The following is a 23,430-nucleotide window of genomic DNA, read 5'->3' on the forward strand; positions in this document are numbered from 1 at the left end:
CGCTCGACCTCAGGCACGGTAAAATCCTCGTCCATAGATGGTACGTCACGCCCTTCGTACTCGGGAAATTGGGGGGGGGAGGGGCACTGGATCGTCCGTGGCCGCCAGGTACTTGTCTATGAGCTGCTCCGTGACCGCCTCATTTGGAGTCAAGTCGGTGGCCAGATGGACAGCTTTCGCCAATGCTCTCTTCTGATTGGACTTGGTGTTGCCATCGTGCAGTAGGTGCCTGAGGAGACCCCAGCTTTTACCGTTCTTGAGCTGGCCCTCCACCGAGTCGCACAGCTCGTGCCATTGCTGCTTCCATAGAACCGTGCAATGAGCCTCTATCATCTTGTTTATATCGGAAATTTTCTTGCGTAGTCTTCTGTTATGGTGCTGAGTCTTCCATCTCGCGAGCAGTGCCTGCTTGGCTTCCAATAGATGCGCCAGCCTGCTGTCCATCCTATCCACCTCCAGATCGGTTGTCACCTCCTTGGTGGCTCTAGCCACATCCTTCTTTATCTCGTCGCACCAAGAGTCTAGGTCCATATCCTTGTTAAGGACGCGCTCGGAGCGGTTGGCTCGGAAAAAGTCTCATTCAGTGAACCTAAGGGCCCTCGTTTTGTTACGGGCAGCCTTGATCACCGCTTCGATGATGCAATGATCGCTACCGAGGCCCATGACTGTGTTGGTCCACTTGACGTTTTCCAGGTTCTTGACAAAGATAAGATCCGGAGTCGTATCTCGGGGGAGTAAGAAAACAATGACCAGGAATGCCTGCTTTATCTAATATTTATTTTTTTGCTGGCATGCAACTGTTCTACAAGAACCATGTGGTCCGCTATCCAAGCAGGATTCCAATGGCTCGCTTGCTAGCGGGAAGCAGGCTTGCACTGAGCGTAGGCCGCCTTAATGCCAGTCGCCACGGTCTCCTGCAAAAAAGGCAAAAAATACGAAATAGCGACACATTTCCCCATTAGTGGTGCCCTTAGGGTACTTTCAGCATTTCTCAAGATTGCAGCTACACAATATGTTCAATCAAGGCGCCTTTTATAGTGTTCATATGGCGGGCCGCCAGCTGCATCTTGAGGCATACCGCATAACGCCGTTAGTATTTGATTTTCTAGTTTCATTATTATTATTATTATTATTATTATTATTATTATTATTATTATTATTATTATTATTATTATTATTATTATTATTATTATTATTATTATTATTATTATTCACAGAAAGGCCCACCGTACAAATCGGGAACACTGGCACATAGATTTTAAATGTACAGGGCACTCTCTAAACGTCTTTACAAGCGTGACCATTCCATCTGTATAGCACATCTGGAAGCTAGTACTTCTCAAGATTCAAACTCTTTCTGGAGACGCGTTCGCGAACAGCCATCCAACAATAAGAAACAAAATATATCTCTCTACTTAGTGGCGACAACCAACCTGTTCCAGAGGTCGCGGGCGCCTTCGCCCTACACTTCGGGTCTGTGTACGGGGAAAGGTACAGTGACGGAGTTAGTGAGCTTTCCAATCACCGTTCCCTGGACTCAAGTCTATCGGTCTCCGAGGGACTTGTCTTTAAGAGCATAAGAAGCTTAAAACCGTATTTCTGTGTAGTCTTGATGACATTCCACCTGCTTTGATTAAGACGTACGGGGCCTTGCTTGTTCCAATGCTTACTTGTGTTTTGTAGCGAAGCTGTATATGGGCCTAGGCGAAGCACTTGTGGCCCGACCACAGAAACACCGTTAAGCTCATACCCCCTAAAGCAATGGCGCATACCCCCGTAAACGCGGCCTCCCCATTACGACGACAGAAGAGAAGTGAAATTCTACGCTGGAACGATGAGCAGCAGGCGGAGCCAGCTGTGTAAGACGACGATGGTCGAACCATTGCTGATGGCGACGTCGTTTCTCTCTCGTAGCAGAGCGCGCGCGCAGCAGTCTCTCTCCGACTTCGCATTGGGATGACCGAGCATCGTTCGTTCTGCCGAGGAGCAGCTGGCCTATGAGCAACAGCGCCGACAGCAGGAGCGGGAGTGATCTCGTCGGCGTCGCGTCAACGCCTCGGCAGCAGATCGGGCCTGCCATGCGGAGCGCAAGCGGCCATGTCGGGCCAAAGCTGCAGCTCGTGCGGCCGAGCTAGATCGCGAAGCGGAGCTAAGGCGTCAACGTTACGCCGCCGACGCCGCTGCCGAGCGAGATCGCTAGCGGCGACGGCAGGCCTAGGATACGGCGGTTCAGGCCCGCGGGGCAGAGCAGCGACAACGTCGATGTCTACATAAACACCCGGGCCGCACATTTCAACTTCGCTGGTTTACTGTGTGTACGGAGTGCATGGGCGGTGCTTTTTTTAATTCTGCTTTAAAGACGAACACATTCACAAAGGCTTGGAAAAAAGCGCGGGTCGTTCCCCTCCTTAAGTCAGGGGTAAAAACTGCTGCGTATAACTACAGGACTATTTTTCTCCTATGCGCAGCATCTAAATTATGCGAGTCAACTCTGCCCTCAACAATTTGACCTTCTATTAAAAGTACTATCATTCCTCAGCAGCATGTTTTCCTATCGCGACGCTCCACAACTACCAACCTCGTTAGGTTCATGACGCATGCCTCTCAAGCAATCTATAAGGAAGGACAGCTGGATGTCATTTATTTTGACCCAAGTAAGGCGTTTGATGTTGTATGCCACAAAATACTCCTTCAAAATTTGAAACAGCTTGATCTGCACCACTCTGTCACAGCGCTAATAAGAAGCTATCTATGCGACCGGTACTGCTACGTTAGCGTAAATGGTCAGTCGTCAGAACTTTGTGCGGTTACAAGTGGAGTTCCTCAAGAATCTGTCCTGTGCCCTCTTCTTTTCTCGATCTTTATTAATAAACGACGTTTCGGCAGTCCTTCAAAACTCTTCAGTTTTGTTATATGCTGACGACGCGAAACTTATCAAAGTGGAAAAAATGTTGATGATTGCGCCACTCTTCAGAAGGACATTGCGAATTTTGCGTCATGGTATGCTGGAAACAAGCTGCTCAAAAACGCATAAAAAACGAAAATTGTAAACTTCACGCGGAAGACTAATAGGACCTTATTTCCCTATAGCGTTAAAGACGTTCTTCTGCAAAAATCTCAGCAAACAAAGGACCTTGGAGTGTACTTCCGTAGCCATCTGAGTTTCTCGCCCCACGCTCAACAGACGAGGCAGTGTGCACCTCGAACGCTCGGCACAGTATGTCGAGTGACGATAGACTTCAAACAACCTGGCCGATTTGTAACTTATTCCAAAGAAATTATGGAATGCAGTTCGCAGGTTAAAAGGAACCCAGTATAACACAAACCCGAATACTCTAACGTTTGGTGACACTGAATACAGTGAAACTTCCTTGGCCAATAAATTCAACGATCATTTTTTACTTGGTGGTGGGTCATCCTATTCTAGAGGTTCATTACTGCCACCTGAAAGATTTCTAAACCACGAGACTTCCAATTCTATCTTCCTATCACCCTGCACTGAAACGGAAGTGTATTCCGTTCTTAAGGCTTTAAAAAAAAATACTGCAGCAGGGACTGATGACATAAAAGCAGGACCAACCATATCTGTTGCTGATGTTGTCTCGGCTCCATTATGCCATATCTGTAACAGTGCTTTCGTGAATGGTATTTTCCCCGATTCTATGAAAATTGCCAAAGTGATTGTATTGCATAAGAGAGGCTCTGTCGCTGATTTAAATAATTATAGACCGATATCCATACTACCTCTTTTCTCAAAAGTGTTGGAACGACTCGTAAAGTGCAGACTAACTAAATTTCTAGATAGAAACCACGCCCTTGTGGACCAACAGTTTGGCCTCCGTGAACACAGATCTACTGAAATGGCACTTGTTAAGATCAAAGAAAAACTCCTCAGTAACATCGAGAACAAGCTATACACGGTTGGGCTTTTCCTGGATATTAGAAAAGCTTTCGACTCCATTGAACACACCATCCTATTTAATAAACTGTCATACTACGGAGTTCGCGGAGTGGCCCTGAAACTTATTCAAGATTACTTCACTACCAGACAGCAATACACGTGCTATAATGGGTTTTGTTCACACATGAAAGAAATTGCACTCCGTGTCCCTCAAGGGTCAATTTTGGGTCCCCTGTTCTTTATTCTATACGTAAACGATATTGTAAACATACCGCTTACTCCAGACATAGTCTTGTATGCTGACGACACAAGTTTGTTTTTCTCAGGTGACAGTCTACGAGTGCTAGAAATTACAGCTAATAATTGGTTAGATCAACTTTTAGTTTGGTTATCAGCAAACCACCTGCAGTTAAACGTCAACAAAACAAAATATGTGGTTTTTAAGCCTAGGAATAGGCCTGATGACTGTGCTTTTTGTGTAAAGTTCAATAGTTGTGTAATCGAGCGGACTTCAGCTTTTAAATTTTTAGGTGTGCTTTTTGATGAGAACCTGAGTTTTACACCTCATGTAACGAAGATTCATTCTAGCATTTGTAGGTCAATAGGCATATTGTTTAAAATTAGATACCTTGTTCCTACTTGGTTGAAACGCCGTCTGTATTATGCTTTAATTCAGTCTCATCTTAGTTATTGCCTGTTGGTATGGGGGACTACATTCCAATCAAACTTGGATCGATTGATATGTCTCCAAAAACAAGCAGTTCGCTGTGTTGAGAACCTTGGACCCCGCGATCACACGGCACCTTTTTTCGTAAAGCATGCACTTTTAAAAATTAATCAACTGTACAAACTTAAGCTCGCTATATACATACGAGGCGAACTCGTGAAAAATTCACTCATTTTTTATCAAAACCACCTCTCAAGTTACACCCAATACAATTTCAGGCATGACCATATTAGAGTTCCATTTTGCAGGACGAACTACGGTAGAAAACAACTAGCATACTTAGTCCCATCCTTCATAAATGCACATCCTAACACGATCACTATAGCGCAAAACTTCAGATCATTATACTGCTTTAAAAGTGCCATGAAAAAATATTTGCTTTCCCTTTCTGATTGACATTGTGCTAATTGGTTTTTTGTGTGTTTTATGTACAATTATTTTAAGTGCGTTTCATTTTGTGCTTGTATATATATAAAGTTTTTTTCGTGTTCATATTACTCTGTTGATCCTAAACTGTTTCTACTTAGAAAGTTGTATAGTGATTGTTGTATTTAATGCACGTATGTTTGCAATGTATGCTATGTATGTCTAATCCACGCTATTGATATGTGTGTATACTATCTGTATGTCATATGCTACCACACTGTTGAGCAATGTATGGGTCACAGGGCCTTAGTCAGGCAGACAATGTACTGCCTTTAGCCTTGCCATCCAAGACCTTCACTGTGTCTAAATCAATGCTGAATAAAAAAAATAAAAATACAAGAACGTATGTCTTCCAGTTCCTGAGTAAGCCTCCTTTGTTTGGGGCGGCACTTGTAGGTCAAATTGTCAACTTCTCGAAAGTGTGCAAAAAAAGTTCCCATCTATATATAAAGATCGATTCTGTCAAAAGCCTTCTATCTCCATATAGCTAATACAGGCTCTCACGTTACCTACCCTCACCTGAAGACGCAACAAATGACATATTCTTTTTCTCCACAAATGAATACACGAAAAAATCTACTGCTCGCACTTGCTTTCTAATGTGCGCTTATACATTCCGCAGAAAAGCACGAGGAAGTAGCGCGCCTTTCAGCCTTCCGACTTTTGTGACCCTATATCTAAAGTGCAGGCGACATATAACGCCCATTCGCAGCGCCTGGATATCTTCATACCTAATTTTACTATTTTTCTGACAGGAGTTGCAGAGGAATTTCAATAAGTGAGCAAGAACTCTCATATTCATTGTGTGTTCCGTCATTCTGTAATCGTTTCCTTTTTCTCCACTTTTGCGTTGTATTCTCTTCGTGTGCACATTTTATGCTCTGTTAAAATCTGTATTCGCGAACGTATTACGTTTTTTTATGTGTGCACGCGTGAGTATGTGTGTGTGGGATTGGACTGTTTTTCCTGTGCTTTGTTTTGCCGAGTGCTCCAGCACCAAGACCCTCGAGGTTGTTTCTGGGCACTTTATTAAGCACAGTTGATTGATTGATTAATTGATTGATTGATTGATTGATTGATTGATTGATTGATTGATTGATTGATTGATTGATTGATTGATTGATTGATTGATTGATTGATTGATTGATTGATTGATTGATTGATATCACTCTTGGCATGCCTGCCGTGTTAAATTACTTTCAAAAATAAAGAAAGATGCTGCTCTCACAATATTTCTTACCCATAACTTTCTGTTATAACATTAGAACACAACAAACTACATATGCTTTTTCAGCAACACCACTTCCTCCGTTGTTTCTCCAACCTTTCTTTGTACCGACACGGGAAACCAAAAGCCTGCTGCGATGGTGACCGAAGGTGCTATTACCAGCAGGAAGGCGATTTGCGATTCACCAACGCACAATAAATTCCCCGTTTCAATGTTTTACTGCAGAAAAACAACCTATCTTTTAACAAAATTAATGCGACTAAGTAATAAGGGATGTGCACTTACCGAAAACACAGTGCTAATCATCTCGCCCTGCATGATGAAAAAAAAACAGATTCAGCTTTATTAGTTGTGTTAGTTGACCCTTAAATAACGCTAATTTACGTTATCCTTAATGTTAAACAGAACACGTCAGTCAATATAGAGCATGATGCTTCAATTTACATGCGCCGGATTTCTTAAATACACGCGCTCATGTCTTGCATATTGCTGAAGCATGTCGAATGATCACTTCGAAAGCAACAATTAGGCTGGTATTACTGCTCGGCTGATGTACATCCAGCTCGCGTAAATACCCTACACAAAACAATGGCCTCGTATAGAATGGCCACTGTGTGGACTAGGAATTATCACTCTCACTAAAGCATCTGCACACGGTTAGCACACGAGACCTTTAAGGAACAAAGGGCATAAAGGGGACAGCAGGCTCCCTTGTCGTATTTCCTTTATGTTTCACGCCACTGTTTCGTTACTGTGGTCGTGAAAAGAGGCTGCAAACATTTTCCTTTAGAACACATGACAGCTTAGGCACATTTTTCATTAGAAAAAGCATACATATCTCCATCAGTAAAGATCCTATATTCAGTTTTCAATGTAAAATGCAAACGTTAACTATATACGCCGAGAACAAAAGCTAAATTCAGCCAAGTACATCTGCGGAACTGACTTTCGCATTTTCCAACATGAACACACGGATCACAACCTGGACACTAAAATATGCGGACTAGTCTCCAAACAAACTGAACTTTTGACGCCTGAGAACTTCATGCGTGTGCACTTACAAAGTCCATATCCGTCTCGCATTTGGCCTTAATAAGGTCAACCGCTTTGTCTCCTTTCTCGCCGAGCATCTCCAACGCTTTTGGCTTCACCTGCATTCAGAGTCAATGTTCAGGTGACCAAAAGAAAAAAACTCATTCATTCATTCATTCATTCATTCATTCATTCATTCATTCATTCATTCATTCATTCAGTGATTGAGTGAGTGAGGTGTACCTCCGGGGGTGCGCTGTCTGTCATGCAGCTAAGAACTCCCTTGATTTCGTCATTGCTCAGACCTGGAAAAAAATAAAGCGTTACGTTAGGCATATCACGTGCCTAGTGAAGGGAATAGCACTCCTCTTGGGTGTCTTTATTCATTCAACCAAGTCTTCGACCATGGTAGTTGTAATGTTTGTAATGGTTGTAATGTTTTCACGAATGAACATATATACCTACGGCATCCTACGAAATTTTGTAAACTATAAGAGCATTCTCAAACTCCTGTCTTTCAATATTTTTCTGCATTTTGCCCATCTAGGTTAAATCAATTTTTGCAGCACAATAATCATGTACGACATCGTATTAGTGCGCATCCTCTTTTCCGAGCCACCGTATTGCCTTTCGATGACTTGTAGATATTTACAATCAGTACTAAAGCTCGAAATCAGAATCAGCTGCTTTCAATTGCTACATAAATGTAAGCGACAAAGCTACACATACCATGCAAACATGACAAGGGAAACAAATAAAGTAGAACGACATAATAGGTTTTATAACGTAGGAGAGATGGGGAATGAAAGGCAGTTATTATTACAAAGGTAAAGTACACAAGCTTGAACGACCGATTTTTTTTACGAAGTTCATAATATTGTCACGTTGTCGCGACTATGGTGACATCGACAAGGTTGGTTATTCTTATGAAAAAAGCGATGCAGGATTTTTAGGTGAATATACGCCATCTTGAACGTTGCGCTACACTCTGCAAATATCCCGCAACTATATATCCAAAACATTATGCATCTCCAGTGGTCAGACCATAACTGACTGCGTTTGAAGTTGACACCACAAAAATAGCAGCACTACTTGCGTTAAAGAAAGAAAGAAAGAAAGAAAGAAAGAAAGAAAGAAAGAAAAAAGAAAGAAAGAAAGAAAGAAAGAAAGAAAGAAAGAAAGAAAGAAAGAAAGAAAGAAAGAAAGAAAGAAAGAAAGAAGACGCCTGATGCAGCCAGCATCGCGTTAGTCAGGCCAATTGAAAACTAAAGTTCCTCACCGTTGCAAAAAACTTCTGTAATTATTCCAGTGGAACTCGCGCGCGAAAGTGAACGCAATTCCAATTTTGTGATGCAGATTATTGTGAAGTTTTAAATGATGGCAACATTGTTGGGATGAGAGAAATAGGTTAACTTTATTTCTTAAATACTCTTAGTCCGAATCATGTAGGCATTATGAACATTCATATACGATGGGAGAGCGAGAGACATCAAATTGTCGTTTTCAAAAGACGATGTCAGGGTCACATACGAATACTTTTTTCTATCGATATACATCCAAAAGAAGTTCCCTTCAATTCTTGTAAGTCCTCGTGAACCGCATATTTTCAGCCGTATTTCCGTCACAAGAAGGAAGCCAAACAGAGGAGCGGTGTTTAGCTCACGTTCAGAGCTGAGGAGGTGGCTTGTATTGGCGGCTTAATTTTTAGGGCCAAGGGACTGAGGGACACTAAAGGTAGTGTCGGCGCACTTCTATGACCTTGCCTCGTTACTCGAAAGGTGCCTAGCACATGGCAAACACGGTAATGCAATATGAAAAATAGATAGCAAAGTTTTAAACAGTATTTTCACTAAGTATTCGATACCTATATGGAAGAAAATAAAGGTATTGAGAAAGCAGAGCGAAATACGCGCACAGCAATGCGAACACCGTGCCAGAAAAAAATTACTGTCGCCGCAAGCCAGGATTTTGTTAGGTACCGTTGACTATCTGACTTCCATAATGTCCCCTTCCATATTAGAGCCCCCAGCTGCACATTAACCCCCAAGCCTCCTGACTATGCTGCAGTAGCCTCGGTCTCCGCCTGCGGAGGCACATGTATTGCGAAGCGGGAACGTGCGCGTTCCACAGAAACAGTTTAATGGGCAGCTCTCATCATGACCTTCGTTATATCACCTGCTTTTTTCCTCATATCTTATCTTTCTTTTCCCCCCAAACACCTTTCTCAGCGGGGAGTAGCAAGCCAGAGGCATTTCGCTGACGCCGGCCTCTTTACTTTTCTGCCCGTTAAGCTTTTCTCTCTCTATCTCTTAATAATAAGGATAATAAATAAATTTTATACGACAATGATGATGCCGATGCACTGCTTACCGCACAGTTCCCTACCACCGGCAGCCTCAGCGAGGAAAGCTCCGGCGAGGACGAGTCCGCAGATGAGCAGAGCCTTCATTTTAAGGTCGGAGGATGTCTGCTGGGAGACAACAAAGTCGCAGAACAGCCAAAGGAGTGGTGCAGCGAGAGGCTCAGTGGAACAACCGTCGCGTGCCCGGCTATATAAGCACGTCGCCTCTCGAGTGGCCTTGACCATGGCGCGTAGCACCACGCCAAGCGTGAAACTGACGAGCCTTTCCGCCTTTCCCACTCGTCGCTAAACTATCTATCCGCAACAGTGCAAACGCCTCTTTCTTAAACGCCCCTGAACGTAATATAATAGGTAACAGCACGAGAAACCATCGGAAAACCGAACGCCCCTTTTTGTTTCTGCACCACAAGACGGGCACGCAACGGGAAACTTTAGCGTTGAAAGCAGGAGCACTGCACGATTTGACCGAACATGACGCCCCACATAGTTGCAGTTTCGTGGCGCGTCTTAATCACTCCTGTCACGCACTTTTGCCCCGATCTGATGAGGCTGAAGAGAGACGCGTATCGTAGGTGGTCGTGACGTTTCACCTCCTGCGTCAGCAGTGATCTTTCTCGGAAGAGTCTGTTTCCTGTCATTGCAATAGCGTACGTATAGCAGTAGCACGTGTTTTCCCGGCGTCCTTGGGGGCTCAGTGATGCATCGAGTTGAAATTTGGACGCAACTAGTGATATATTGCGTGCAAAGTAATGGAAGATATTCAAGCGATAAACGATTATATCGGGCCACCTGATGCCCATCAGCTTCAGGTAAAAAAAGTTACGCAGGTCCAACGCACATCGTGGACTCTATGTGAAGCGAAACTTTCGTGAAGAGGTTAATCAAATGCCGTAACTTTGCCCCTTTCATTCCTACGTCTTTGTGCTGAAGGAAACTGGCGCGCTCGCATGTGTGCTCGCACGGCCCTGCTTCGCAATGCGACCACGCGGCGGTCATTTCAGACAGCTAGTTGGTGTGCGTGCGGCAAAAGTATGCGTGCAGTCGTGGCAGGCACTAAACAAAAATGTGATTGTGGCCTAATAGCTAGAGCAATGGGGCTTCCATGCTGAGTACCAAGGTTCGATTCCACCATCGAGCTCGTAATTCAATTGTTTTGTGCAGCGAACATTCAAGGTAAGTGATTTCATTATGGGAATTGACAGTAATTAAATATTCGTTGCTTTTTATATTCTTCTAATATGTGAAATACCAAGTGTGGGCTTTTCTTCGGGCAATGTCGTAGGAAAGCTAAACATGGCTCCTAGAAGTCATGGGCATGGTTCGCATGATGTTTCCTCAATTGCTAAACTCTTTAGGTCGAGTGCAGTCTTTGCAGAAATTGCTTATACATGCGTTAGAGAGCATTAGAAGCAATTTTTGCGAACCGAGTATAATATGTTCTCGGTTTCCTCAAGCAGCTGAATGTGGCAGCTAGTTAACATCCGGAAAAAAATAAGGGTCATGTTATGGATGAGGTTCCGGCAAAGTGTAAACGGTGTCTGTACGTCTGTACACTTTCAGTAAATTACGTATGCAAGTGACCAAAAGTGTTACACTGTAGTTAAACGCAACGTTTTCCAGTGTCCTGAGAAAACTAAATGCAGCATCGAGTTTATATTTGGTGGAAACACGAGTTTTGGGGAGTTAGCTTCGCCAAAAATGGCCTTGTCATTCTCGGCAGGTTAATTCTAACAGGTTAGTACGGTGACGTCACGTGCGGTTGTTTTAGGTGGCGGCTGAATATAGAGGAAGAGACTGAAAAGAAGGTAAGCGATGCCGCTTGAAGCGTCTGAGCGTGGTTTATAAGACGAGGGGACAAGAGCAGGATAGTGGAAGAAGCATACTTAAGCTGAATGTGCTGCAAAAGTTCAGGTTATGTGGAATAGTTGTGGACTTTGCAGATATTTACTGAAAACTTGTTTGCTTCCTGGTTTCATACATGGCATGAAGCGTGTACAAATTACCCGAAGTATTCCTGGAGCAACAAAATTAGGGGAAATATGGGCAATGTGATTGGTGGTGTGCGTGCAAATTTTGAAGTGTGTGGGATAGTTTATACCTTTCAGTAAATTACTTATTTAACAGCTGTAAAGCGTTATGCAAATGTTATACGAACCATGCAGGTTTTGCTGCACCCCTATAGAAGAACTGGGAGTGACAGCGAATCCTTATTTGGTGGAAAAGGGTCCCAATAATGGCTGATGAACACGAAGAAGTGCTTAGGTGATTCACGGCTTTCTCTTTAACAGACTTAATACAGCGCTAGAAAGTGTTACAATTGTTGTACGTAAGTGTACCGGTGTCCTGGCACAACTAGATCTGGTCAAAAACTTTAACTTCCGGGAAATGCCGGTCATGTGATATTATGTGCTGGTGAAGTCTGAAGTCTGTGGAACAATTACAGCCTTTGACGCGAAATATTTACACGAGCAATCAACAGAAGTGTTTTACAGACAGCGTAGAAGGTTTGCTCGCTATCCTGCAGAATGCGGCAGCGAATTCATATTTTACTGAAATGAGAGCCACGATATGGGAGATGTTCGCTTAGCAAAATATAAGCGTGAGGGTTAATCATGGTCTTTGACGTGCAATATTTCACTGTTCGAAAGCTTTACACGAGCTTTAGAGTAATCATATCACTTTGTTCTGTGCAAAAAATATGTACCACGCATACAAAAAAAAGAAAAAGAAAGGATCATCTCTCTTCGAACCTGCCTAGGTTATTACAGATCCTGTGGCCCTTGAGTGCCATAAGGAAAGTGAAAATAGTCACAAATAGGTCCGCAAGTATACTTGGAATCGCAATGTGTATTACCTATGGAAGAAGACTAAGTACATTCGGCGTCACCCTTATGTAGACCGCGGGAGCGGCGCCCACCGGGACGCCCCTGAGGCAGCCAGCGACGTCTAACGCTGCCTGCTGGGCCTGACCTCTCACGGTAGCTGCTTGGCGCGTTTTTGCCCAGCGACTACCATTATACGTCGCTGGCTAATTCCTGGGCGCCGAGGCAGCAAGGGTGACGCCGACTGTACATTTCGACAGCATGAACCAGAGGGCAAGAAAATATTTATTCAGGCCAGAAAGTATATGGTAATGACCTCTTCGTTGAGCAAAGCTCAAGAACGCAATTAAAAATTATGAACAAGAAGCTAACGAGGTAGTTACTGAGCAATTCTAACAGTCTCTACTGATGCAGGCGTACGAGGTCGTCACTGAAGCACACAATAAAGCAAACTCACCAGGAGCTCAGTTATGCAAAATGCGCTAACTAAGCATCATGAAAAATGTATAAGAGCAATCTGATGCGTCTGACCGTTGATTCATTTGCAAGGAGAGCGTATACATGCTGCCTTAAATGGTGTCGAAAAGTCAAGCCAATGACAAGCTTGTGACACGTTCGCACGGCATTCCAGTAGCGCCAAGCCGCGAGTTCCCGGGAGCAAAGGAGTGTTTAAACGGTCAAAATTATTCATACGTTCCATGCCTCGTCTTTGAGCTTCTCGCAATGCTGCAGAGAGCCGTAGAACGCGGGACGCGTGCCTTTACGTCGTTGATTTCGCGCCATTATATACATATTGGAATTAAGCGTTTTCACACGTTCTTACGTCTGTGTACTTCAATCTATACATTTCGATCGTTTCAAAGCGCGAGCCAGATCCGTTGTCCGGGCAAGTTACGAGAACAAAACGAGATCATCCGAGGCAACCAGTCAAAGCTTAACAAAATGCGGTCTCTATGGCCCGCAGGACCGCATTACGGGACCGTATTAAATACGCCCGTTATTGCCAAAACAAGTTACAAAAAATATTGCTTTCGAGTTCTTCCTAATATTTGTTCACAACATCACTCAATCTGTAACTTCTAGCACGCTGAAATGTTATTTGTCATTTCCCATAGACGACGTTCAAATGGCAGATATAGGGAACCATACACTTGATTGTCGTCATTTAGCGCTGAGACAGAGTTGCCTGTTCAACGCCAGCGGTCCGTGAGTTCCACGGCGTGGTTTTTGCGCCGGCTTGAGAGATTTTGTGCCACATTGAATGACCAAGCCGGCTGCATCCGGTGCGCCACGGTAGGCTCTTTGGCCGAGACGACACTTGCAATGGGCCTCAGGTAAAAACAGTTTTGTGTGCTGTGGTGTGGCGTGATGTGGCGGGGTATGCCATTGTGAACACGCACTATACCCATTTTAATATGGTTGCGAGTATCATCTCCAGCCAATATGCGTTCCAGGTAGCCCATTTCATGCTTACATATACTCTATTACGGGAGAGAGCCATAATTTTTTACTTCACTAATAAAAATTCACTGACGATTACGGTACTCTCCGAAGCGAAATTTCAGTGCCGCGCTAGATGTGTTTTCATTTCGCGATATACTGAGGCAACGAATTTGAGATACACATGTAGCAGAGTCGGCGGTCGTCGAAAACTGATCTGCGGGTCCAGCGCGTCGACTTTCATACAGGACTCGTCGAAAATTCCAGTATAATCGCTGGTTCTGCGTGACTTCCAGAAAGCACTGCACAATTCGCGTCGTGCGTACAACCAGATTACGAAACAAACTCAAACCATGACAATCGAAACAAGCGCGAACGAGACAATTCAAGCAAACCAAAGCAGCGCGAGCGAGAGCTGACGCGAGCAGACGATATTACGAAAGGAATGGTGCGGCCTAGACCAATTACGACTTCGCATCGAGCAGCTGGGCGGGTCCGCGTGACACCATTTTTCCGCGCGCACTTCACATCGCTCTCATTGGTGTCCGCCGATTGCGGCTCGCGTCATTCATATCCCGCTCCGCGTTCGCGCTTTCATGTTTCATTGTGCTAGTTCGCTCGGTTAAGCCACCGACGCCAGCGAGACCGGCGATCGCCGCAGGAACGGGCGACAAGAGTTGCGCTCTAAAACGCGCCGTGAAATTCGCTGGCAATGGCGTTGTCTTGGTTTTAAGAAAAAGCTGGAAGACATTGAAAGGACCACATACTTTACAGGTATTGTTAACTATCATCATCATTATCATCATCAGAATACTAATTTAAACCGTTATTTGCCTACTTCAGCCTATTTGAGCCTATCTAGCCCCTTACGCCGATCCAGTTGCCCAAACTGCCTACCAACTTGGCCCACAAGATATATGCGGATTCTCGTGATGCCGTCGTGGTAAATCCATTCTCGTCCATCCAGCTTCATGATTTTACTTTCGTCATGCCGTCGCCGTGACGCCATCTGCGCCGACGCAGTGACCCAAGTTGTCTAATAGCTTCGGCCATTAGATACGTGCTCGTAGTCGTGATGCTTCGTTCAATCGTCGTCATTCCAGCTTTGTCCTCCGACTCTCTTCATGCCGTCGCCGTCACGCTATCGTTGTTATAGAGTCGTTATGCATTTGTTGTCACACTGCCGTCGTGATGCCGTCATGTTGTTCGCTGTCATTTCATCGTAGTAACTACAGCCTCCTCGAAAGACTGTCGTCGTGCCGTCGTCGTCATGCCAGCAATATCTAGTCTTTGTGGTAGAGTCGTCGTCGCGCCATTGTCTTCCTGCAATCGTCGTCATCGCCTTGTCCTCATAGCAATTCCAGGCCATCATCGTCATTGTGTCGTCGAAATACAGTCGTCATCATGCATTCATTGCCGTACCATCGTTGTGATGCCGTCGCGGTTGTTCCATCGTGATCATTCTAACATCGTCATTCGACTATCGTCATGCCATCGTCGTCATGGAGTCATCATGCAATTGCTCTCACGCCGCCGTGATGTCATCGTGTTCGGTCCATAGTTGTCACTCCAGCTTCATGATCCGACTCTCGTCATGCTGAAATCGTCGCTTGATCGTCGTCACACAATCGTTAGCCTACTATTGTCGTCTTTCCTTCGTCATCGCGCTTTTGTTTTACCATTGTCGTCACTTCAATAACATCATCTTATTGTCATCATGTCGTCGTTGTCATACTACCATCGTCGATTCATCGCCGTCATTTCGTCATATCGTAATTATGTTGTCGTCATTCATTCGTGATTTTGCCGCCATTGTCCTCATTGTGTCTTCGTCAGACCATCGCTATCATGTAACCGTTGTCATACCGTCCTCTTCATGCCGTCGTTCCATCATGTTAGTGCAGCTTCGTGATCCGGTTGTCCTACCGGTGACGTCATCACGCCATTGTAGTCATAAACTCGTCATCTCGTTGTCCTCATGTCATCACCGATATAAAGTCGTCGACATTTAGGAATCGTCACGTTGTCGTCATCATACCGGCTTTGCATTTCATCGACGTCGTTCCTTCGGTATTCTATCATCGTCACTGCGTCGACATCGTCCGGCCATCATGCCTGCCGCTATACTCAGGGGTGACCTTGGCAAGCCAGTGTCATAGCAAGGGGCTACGATGAGCATGTTGCATATAACCCAGGCAACGGAAGGCACAGAATGACCACTACAGATGTTAAGCAAACGTTACTTTCAGAAATATGGTGTCGCGCTACATTTGTCGAACGCTAATCGCATTGCTATTGACAATCATTGTGAGGTGAGTTCTCCTGTATTTTTTCCGGTACCGCGCCTATAGAAATCGATCAATTTTATCAAGGATCTCTACGCATTGTTAAATATTTTCTTTGGAATTATTCTACCAGCGACATCATACAATGTCTGATACGACGACTTAACTTTAACTATTTGTCAGATTCAAAAATTTTTGGCAGAGTGGGGAGGCTGTAAAAATAAAACTTGTACTGGAGGTATCGTCGAAGCTAGCATCCTATGCTCCTCGCACTTCTTCAATAAATATACTCTAAGTGTGCGCTTTGCGGCCCGGCAACATAATTTTTAAATTACGGTAGCACTGCAGACACAGAAGCTTCTCTCGGGTTGTCGATTTTACGATCCGATTTAAAGGCTGTTTTAACGATGTCTAAAAAAAGAGTAAGTGCTGATGAGCGCATGTTATATTGATAACTACGTTCAACTAATATCAAGTGCAGCTTTATTTTTCCCATTGAGGCTTGCTTTTATATATCAGCGCTTCGACAGCGTATGTACAAATTATTACGAGCAATCCTTCTTGTCGTGTACAGTTTTCACTCACGTAAGAGCACGCAGTCGATTTCGGACCGACCTTGTACAGAAGCTTGACTAGCTGTGCAATCTCTCACATTTTGAACACTGCCTCTTCAAGGGCTATTATTCGTTACCTTACATTATTATGCACTACTCCATATTACTGCACGGCATCGTACAGAAACTGAACAAAGCATGTGGAAGCTCCAGCACCAGTTGAACGTACGCTAGAACAGATTGTTTGCACAGAAAAACTGACCGAACGCAATAATCAAGTATGAGGAACCTTGTGCATGCTACCTGACATAGCGACCATTGCTTCGTGATCCTAAGAAATGCAGTAAAAAAAAAACAGGTGCCGGCTGCAAGGAGTAAAAAGAAATGCCCACTGTGCAATAGGAACGTACCAGTTTTCACATATGCGAAGCCACCGCTATTCCGCATAGGACGGGCCTCACTATGCATGGTTAGTATTGACGCCAACAAATGCTCATAATATTGTCACGTAGTAGTTACAGGGAATAATACAGTAACAAAACTGGGAATGACGAAACTAACTTTTGTTGGGCGAACTTCTGCCAACAAAAGCAAGCTACAGTCAAAGCACAGCGATAGCGGCGAACACGGTTGGCGACCGTCGAAATCGGATCTGGGGGGTTAAGCATGTCTGCTCTTATACATGAGTCATTGAAGGTTCTAGAGTAATTTCTGGTGCCCGAATGACTTGCAGAAAATACTACACAATTCACGTTGCTCATACAATCAGATTACAGAAACTTCGGTGACAACAGACACCGGACATATTCGAGAAACTTTGGATACATCGACAATATTCGAGAAACTTTGGATATATGCAGGCGCGTCCTGCGCTGAGCGACAACGTTTAACATTTGTTAGCCGGTAAAAAGCGGTCACCCGAAAAAGATAAACAAGTACACGCGTCAATATCTTTTCCAATATTATGACTTACAAAAGTTGGGAACTAGAAACAAGGGGCGCGATCGGAGATCTTTGTTTGATACGCGTTCTGTTCGGTTACTGCAACGACACAAAGTGGCGTTATGCAAAATTTTTGAGAAGGGGGCGGAGAGAGCAGCCAATCGGCAAGCGGTGAACTCCCCGGAAGTTTACTTCCCTCGTTTTTCGTCTGCTTGCAGACAGTATACTACAAAACGAAATGTTTCTCGTCTTCTAATGAATTAAATCTGTGTCTAAAAAATTTATTTGTTTTTCTTTTCAAGCTCAAACACGTTTTCAAATAGTAGTACGTGTGACTACTGCAATTTATAACTATTAGTTTTTCTGCGTCGTTCCTAGGTGGTGTCGCGTACAGAGAGAAGAAAAAAGAAAAAAGGGAACGACGGGAGCAGTGGCGCACTTTTCAAGAGGCAGCAACAACATTCCAGTGGCTCGCTGGCACCGATGATGGGGCCGATTTCGCTTTACAACCAACGCACTGTTTGTTTCAAGAAATGAAAGCGACGCCGGAATTCGCTTTCTGCCATTTCTTCAAACGCGTTTTGCACCGCCACCCGCTCTCCTTCCTCCTCGACCAACGCCAGCGCAACAACCTAAGTTCCTAACGCAAGCACCATTTTTCTCGAATTAAATTATGGATTGGATCCGAACCGTGCTATTCAGCTGCCGAAGCCACCGTTTGGGTTCAATCGAATCCAGCAGACGCGCCATGCGAAGCCGGTCTCGAAAGGAGCGATGATCGCTCCAAACTTCCCAACTCCCGTCGCGTTCGGCGCCTAGCAGACGACGTACTCGGTGGCAAGATGATTTACAGTAGCGGGTCGTCATTTTGACGTCACCAAAAACGTAGCCGCGCCCGGCGGCAGCCGACGTCGGCGCGGAGTAGGCCAATTGGGCGCGCCGGTAACCGAACGAACGCGCCCAACAACGATCTCCGATCGCACCCCAGGTGCGTGTTTTGCATATTTCTGATATATATTTTTTCCTCTCAGTACTTCTGATAAAAATAGCGAACTATTACTTTCATTCGTGTTCTTTGGGTGCTGCTTTAAAGTTTCACATAGAAATTTGCAAAAAAATAATTGTCTGAGCAATTACTGCTGCTACACATCCATTCAACACAAGTGATCAAACTTAAGCATCTCAGTATACGTAGCGCGTACTTCGTCTCGAGATAAAAATGTTAAAACATAAAGCAATCGCATTTCTAGGGGTCGCGAAAGTGTCAATACGATCTTCGATTCACGGCAGAGGCTTTGCGATGTAGGTGAACTGCAAAAACGTTCGTTTACTTATATTTAGGTTCACGTTAACAAAACCGTAAGTTGTCGGAATTGACCCGGAGTCCTCTACTAAGGCATCTTTTCTAGCCATGCATCGTTGCTTTGGGACACTAAGCACTACGAAGCAATCAATCTGCGGAAACTATTAAATGTCGCGGATTGTCTGTGCTGCACCTGTTCGCAGCGAAAATTCTTGCGCAGAACCATCTCTGTAGCTACACTATATGACTAGTAATACATTTACGCGATGAACAATATCGCTGTAATTGGTCTATAAGTGGACAAGAAAATTTATTATTCAATATTACAGATATATAACGCCGCTAACTGCATTGCATACAGGTTACTGCTATCATATATTGTTTCCTTCGCACTTGCTTATTAGCGTTATATCTTCGTGATGCATTGGTAGTTATAATCAATCGCATATGGCCCGGTTAGCCACTAAATTACACAAGGAGAATATGGTTATGTGGTAACTTTCACTGTTTAAGCCTGATGGCAGTGCTAAAACATCTCTTTTGGAGGGGTCATTCCAACATTCTGTAGCCGACTTATAATTCATCACTTGTGCATTCGCTGCAATCTTTCTTCGAAGCTACTCTAGCTGAACTCGGTTTATCGATGCCAACATGCATGAAGCATAAATTTCCCTTTGATTATACACTCTTGGCGCAAAACAGCGCAACGCACAATTCGTCTGGCCCAGCTGTCGGACTATTTAGTGGCCTTTGGCGACTATTATAGCATTACTGATAGTGGTGCAATAATGCAGCGTTAAACCAAGCATGATGAAAACCATGTTCATCTCTACGCCCCTCAGAGTCTGATGCAGTAACCACCAATCCATTCGAGAAGTTGACCTTCAATCTCCACCTCCTATAAGTTATTCGAACTGGTCGCAAGCAATTTATAAAGGATGTGATATCAAGGCAAGCAACAAACGCAGCTAACGCTCCTGTCACATTCTTGTCAGGGTTAAGCTGCACACGCGATGCATGAAGCGAAGCAGGCGCTCGAGGAAACTTGCCGCGTTTTTTCCATCACTTCGCTTCCTCGACACGCCAGATCGATGAGTTGTCACTCCCTGGCTCAGCTATAGCAGCGGCTTTCCGTATTGCCCGATGCCCAAGCGGGAAAAAATCCGATGAGATAAAAAAGAGCAGTCGGCATTCAGATTTCAACGGCCTGACAAAGCCAGCGGGTGGAATAAAGGAAGTTCCATCGCTACACGTACATGCGTTCCGGTTTGTGCGCACGTTTTATTCTTTTTAATATTATTGTTCTTATTATTTCTTTACTAACTACTTCACCGGGGCAGATCTATGTCTGGGTATTTCTTGCATCAGCTAAGTGAACAGCAGCAGCTAGTGTCGCCATGACGCCAACGTTTTCCTCAAGCCAAGTAGTTCATTAAAGGAAACGCCATAACATCGCCAAAATTATACATTCACAAAAGCTACGCTAAAGAAAAAAAGAAAACAGTGGGATCTGTTTTTTTTTCTTTCTCAGTTGCATGATGTTTGTTGGCACCAGTAAATGCTACCGTACAGCTTATAGTTCTTTTCACATAAGTCAGAACGCAATGCCGAATTTCATTACTGTATCAGCAAGTGTTAAGACATAACGCATTGTTCAAGAAGGAACAAAATTAGTAAGCAACGCTATCCTGAATCCTACATCAATAGAGCTATTTACTACAGGGACGAGCAAAGAACAAAGGTCATGTGCTGGCTTACTCCTAAAGAACATCCTAAATCATGTAGTGCGCTTAGTGAGTGAATTGTATTTCAGCCACTGTCACAGCGTCTTTAAATCTATCGCTCATAAATAACCGGGCCACTCAACAAATGCACATTTTTTCGCCCCATCATAACGCTCTGTAAACAAAACATAAACGCGGTAACCGTTACTCGTAGTTAACTTATGCACTTAGAACACGGTATTCACGCCAGAGTGCTCCACCTTTACCAACTTTGATAAGCGCATTGCCCCGTGCAATGTGCGGTCAAAAATTGCAACGGACATATTAAAGCAAACTCTAGAACATTCGAGTATTATTCAGTAAATTGAACTTATTTGTTAATGAAACATGTGTGTAAAGGTGTGTGAGGTCATGTGTTATACTTTTCGTCCTTTCTCGAACCTTCTCAAGCTATTCGTCTGAACCTCGGCCGAGTTGATCAATCTCCCAAATTCAAGCATCACTTAAAGGTTGTGTTTGGAAGTTCTCCCAGCCGGCCCTCTTATAGCCGCACTGAGCTGACACTATTTTTATTCTTTGCTTACTTTAACAGTTGGCATTGATGTGTTCTTTCTTTAGTTATTTTTGTTGTTGTTGTTGTTGTTGTTGTTGTTGTTGTTGTTGTTGTTGTTGTTGTTGTTGTTGTTGTTGTTGTTGTTGTTGTTGTTGTTGTTGTTGTTGTTGTTGTTGTTGTTGTTGTTGTTGTTGTTGTTGGCATTAGACGGTAAAACCTTACCGTCTGTCGCTTTTCACATGCGTTGAATGAAAACAATGCCCAACCTCATCACCCTTCTGTATATTAACACATAAGGCATTGCTAGGCTGCAACAAAATTATTAGGCAACGCCCTCCAAAGTCGTTTAGTGCACGTACTGAGTGAATTGGGTTTCAGTCATCGTTAAAATGAAGTTTCATCAATGTCATACTGTTTCTCTATGGCCTGACAGGACGTAGAAAAGGGAACTTAGGAAAATCACCCAAGTAACAATCAGCAGAAAACAGCAGAGAAAAAAATTAACACATACTAACTTTCTGCCCATTGTATTTTACACGCAATATACATACCTCACTGCTGTTACTTTTTTCTTCACATTATTTCCGTAGTAGCAGCTGCGAGGGTGTGCACTTTTGTTGAGCACAAATCGACGCGCACGAAGCACAGAAGGTGTAGACAGCGCCCGCACTTCCCTTCTATTGTTTGTCCTCTTCTATTGTGCAGGGATGGCTCTAACGACCCAGTCGAGGGGAGGGGGGAGAGAGGAGTCAACCCCCAAAAGTTTTCCTTTGAAGCCCCAACGCCTCATCAGCAGCAGCAGTCTATTTTATGTCCACTGCAGGACGAAGACCCCTCTCTGCGGTCTCCAATTACCCCTGTCCTGCGCCAACCGATTCCAACTTGCGCCTGCAAATTTCCTAATTTTATCATCCCACCGAGTTCTCTGCCATCCTCGACTGCGCTTCTCTTCTCTTGGCTCCCATTCTGTAACTCTAATGGTCCACCGGTTATCCACCCTACGCATCACATGGCCTGCCCAGCTTGATTTTTTCTAATAATGTCAATTAGAATATCGTCTATCCCTGTTTGCTCTCTGATCCACACGGCTCTGTTCCCGTCTCTGAACGTTACGCCCAGCATTCTTCGTTCCATCGCTTTTTGCGTGGTCCTTGACTTGTTCTTGAGCTTCTTTGTCAACCTCCAAGTTTCTGCCCGTATGTTAGCACCGGTACAATGCATTGACTGCACATCATTTTTTTTTCAATGATAGTAGTAAGCTTCCAGTCAGGATCTGGCAATGTCTGCCGCATGCACTCCAACCCCTTTTTATTCTTCTGTAAGTTTCCTTCTCATGGTCAGGGTCTTCAGTGAGTAATTGACCTAGGTAAACGTGCTCGTTCACAGACTCCAGAGGCTGACTGGCGAACTTGAACTCTTGTTTTCTTGCTAAGCTACTAAACATTATCTGTCTTCTGCATATTAATCTTCAAGCCCACCCTTACACTTTCTCGGATAAGGTCCTCAATCATTTCTTGCAATTCATCCCCTATGTTGCTGAACAAGAAAATGTAATCTGTCAGCCGAAGAATGCCGAGATATTCGCCGTCGATCCTCACTCCTAAGCCTTCCCAAGTTTGATAGCCTGAATACTTCCTCCAAGCATGCAGTGAATAGCATTGTAGAGATTGTGTCCCCTTGCCTGACTCTTTTCTTCATAGGTATCTTTCTACTTTTTGGTGTTGGGCTACTGAGCACGACCTCGCGGGATCGAATCCCGGCCACGCTGACGCATTTCGATGGGGGCTAAAAGCGAAAACACCTGTGTGCTTAGATTTAGGTGCACGGTAAATAACCCCAGGTGGTCGAAATTTCCGGAGTCCCCCACTACGGCGTGCCTCATAATCAGAAAGTGTTTTTGGCACGTAAAACCCCATAATTTAATTTTTTAATCTTTCTACTTTTCTTGTGGAGAAGCAAGGTAGCTGTGGAGCCTTTCTACATATTGCCTAATATTGCCAAATGATGGAGTGTTATTCCTCCTCACTCGCCCCCGTCCTCACAGAGAAAATGCATACTCGTGCTGTACTACCGAAACAGAAAATTTCTGGCACCGCCATTCCTATATTGTGACTGGCCTTACTATACCAAT

At 44.2% G+C, this 23,430-nt stretch overlaps 1 protein-coding gene across 1 annotated transcript; it reads right to left on the minus strand.

Moving 5' to 3' along the window:
• Nucleotides 1-756: 756 nt before the first annotated feature.
• LOC142578049 (uncharacterized) lies at nt 757-9,916 on the minus strand. The gene is made up of 5 exons (XM_075687466.1): nt 9,685-9,916; nt 7,558-7,619; nt 7,344-7,433; nt 6,568-6,594; nt 757-914 (listed from the first exon to the last, which is right to left on the minus strand). Exons 1-5 carry the CDS (start codon nt 9,899-9,901, stop codon nt 855-857), a joined length of 456 nt encoding a protein of 151 aa, XP_075543581.1. The 5' UTR covers nt 9,902-9,916; the 3' UTR covers nt 757-854.
• Nucleotides 9,917-23,430: the final 13,514 nt, after the last annotated feature.

Source organism: Dermacentor variabilis, chromosome 4 (assembly GCF_050947875.1).
Source record: "Dermacentor variabilis isolate Ectoservices chromosome 4, ASM5094787v1, whole genome shotgun sequence".
In the NCBI taxonomy this organism is placed as follows: Eukaryota; Metazoa; Arthropoda; class Arachnida; order Ixodida; family Ixodidae; genus Dermacentor; species Dermacentor variabilis.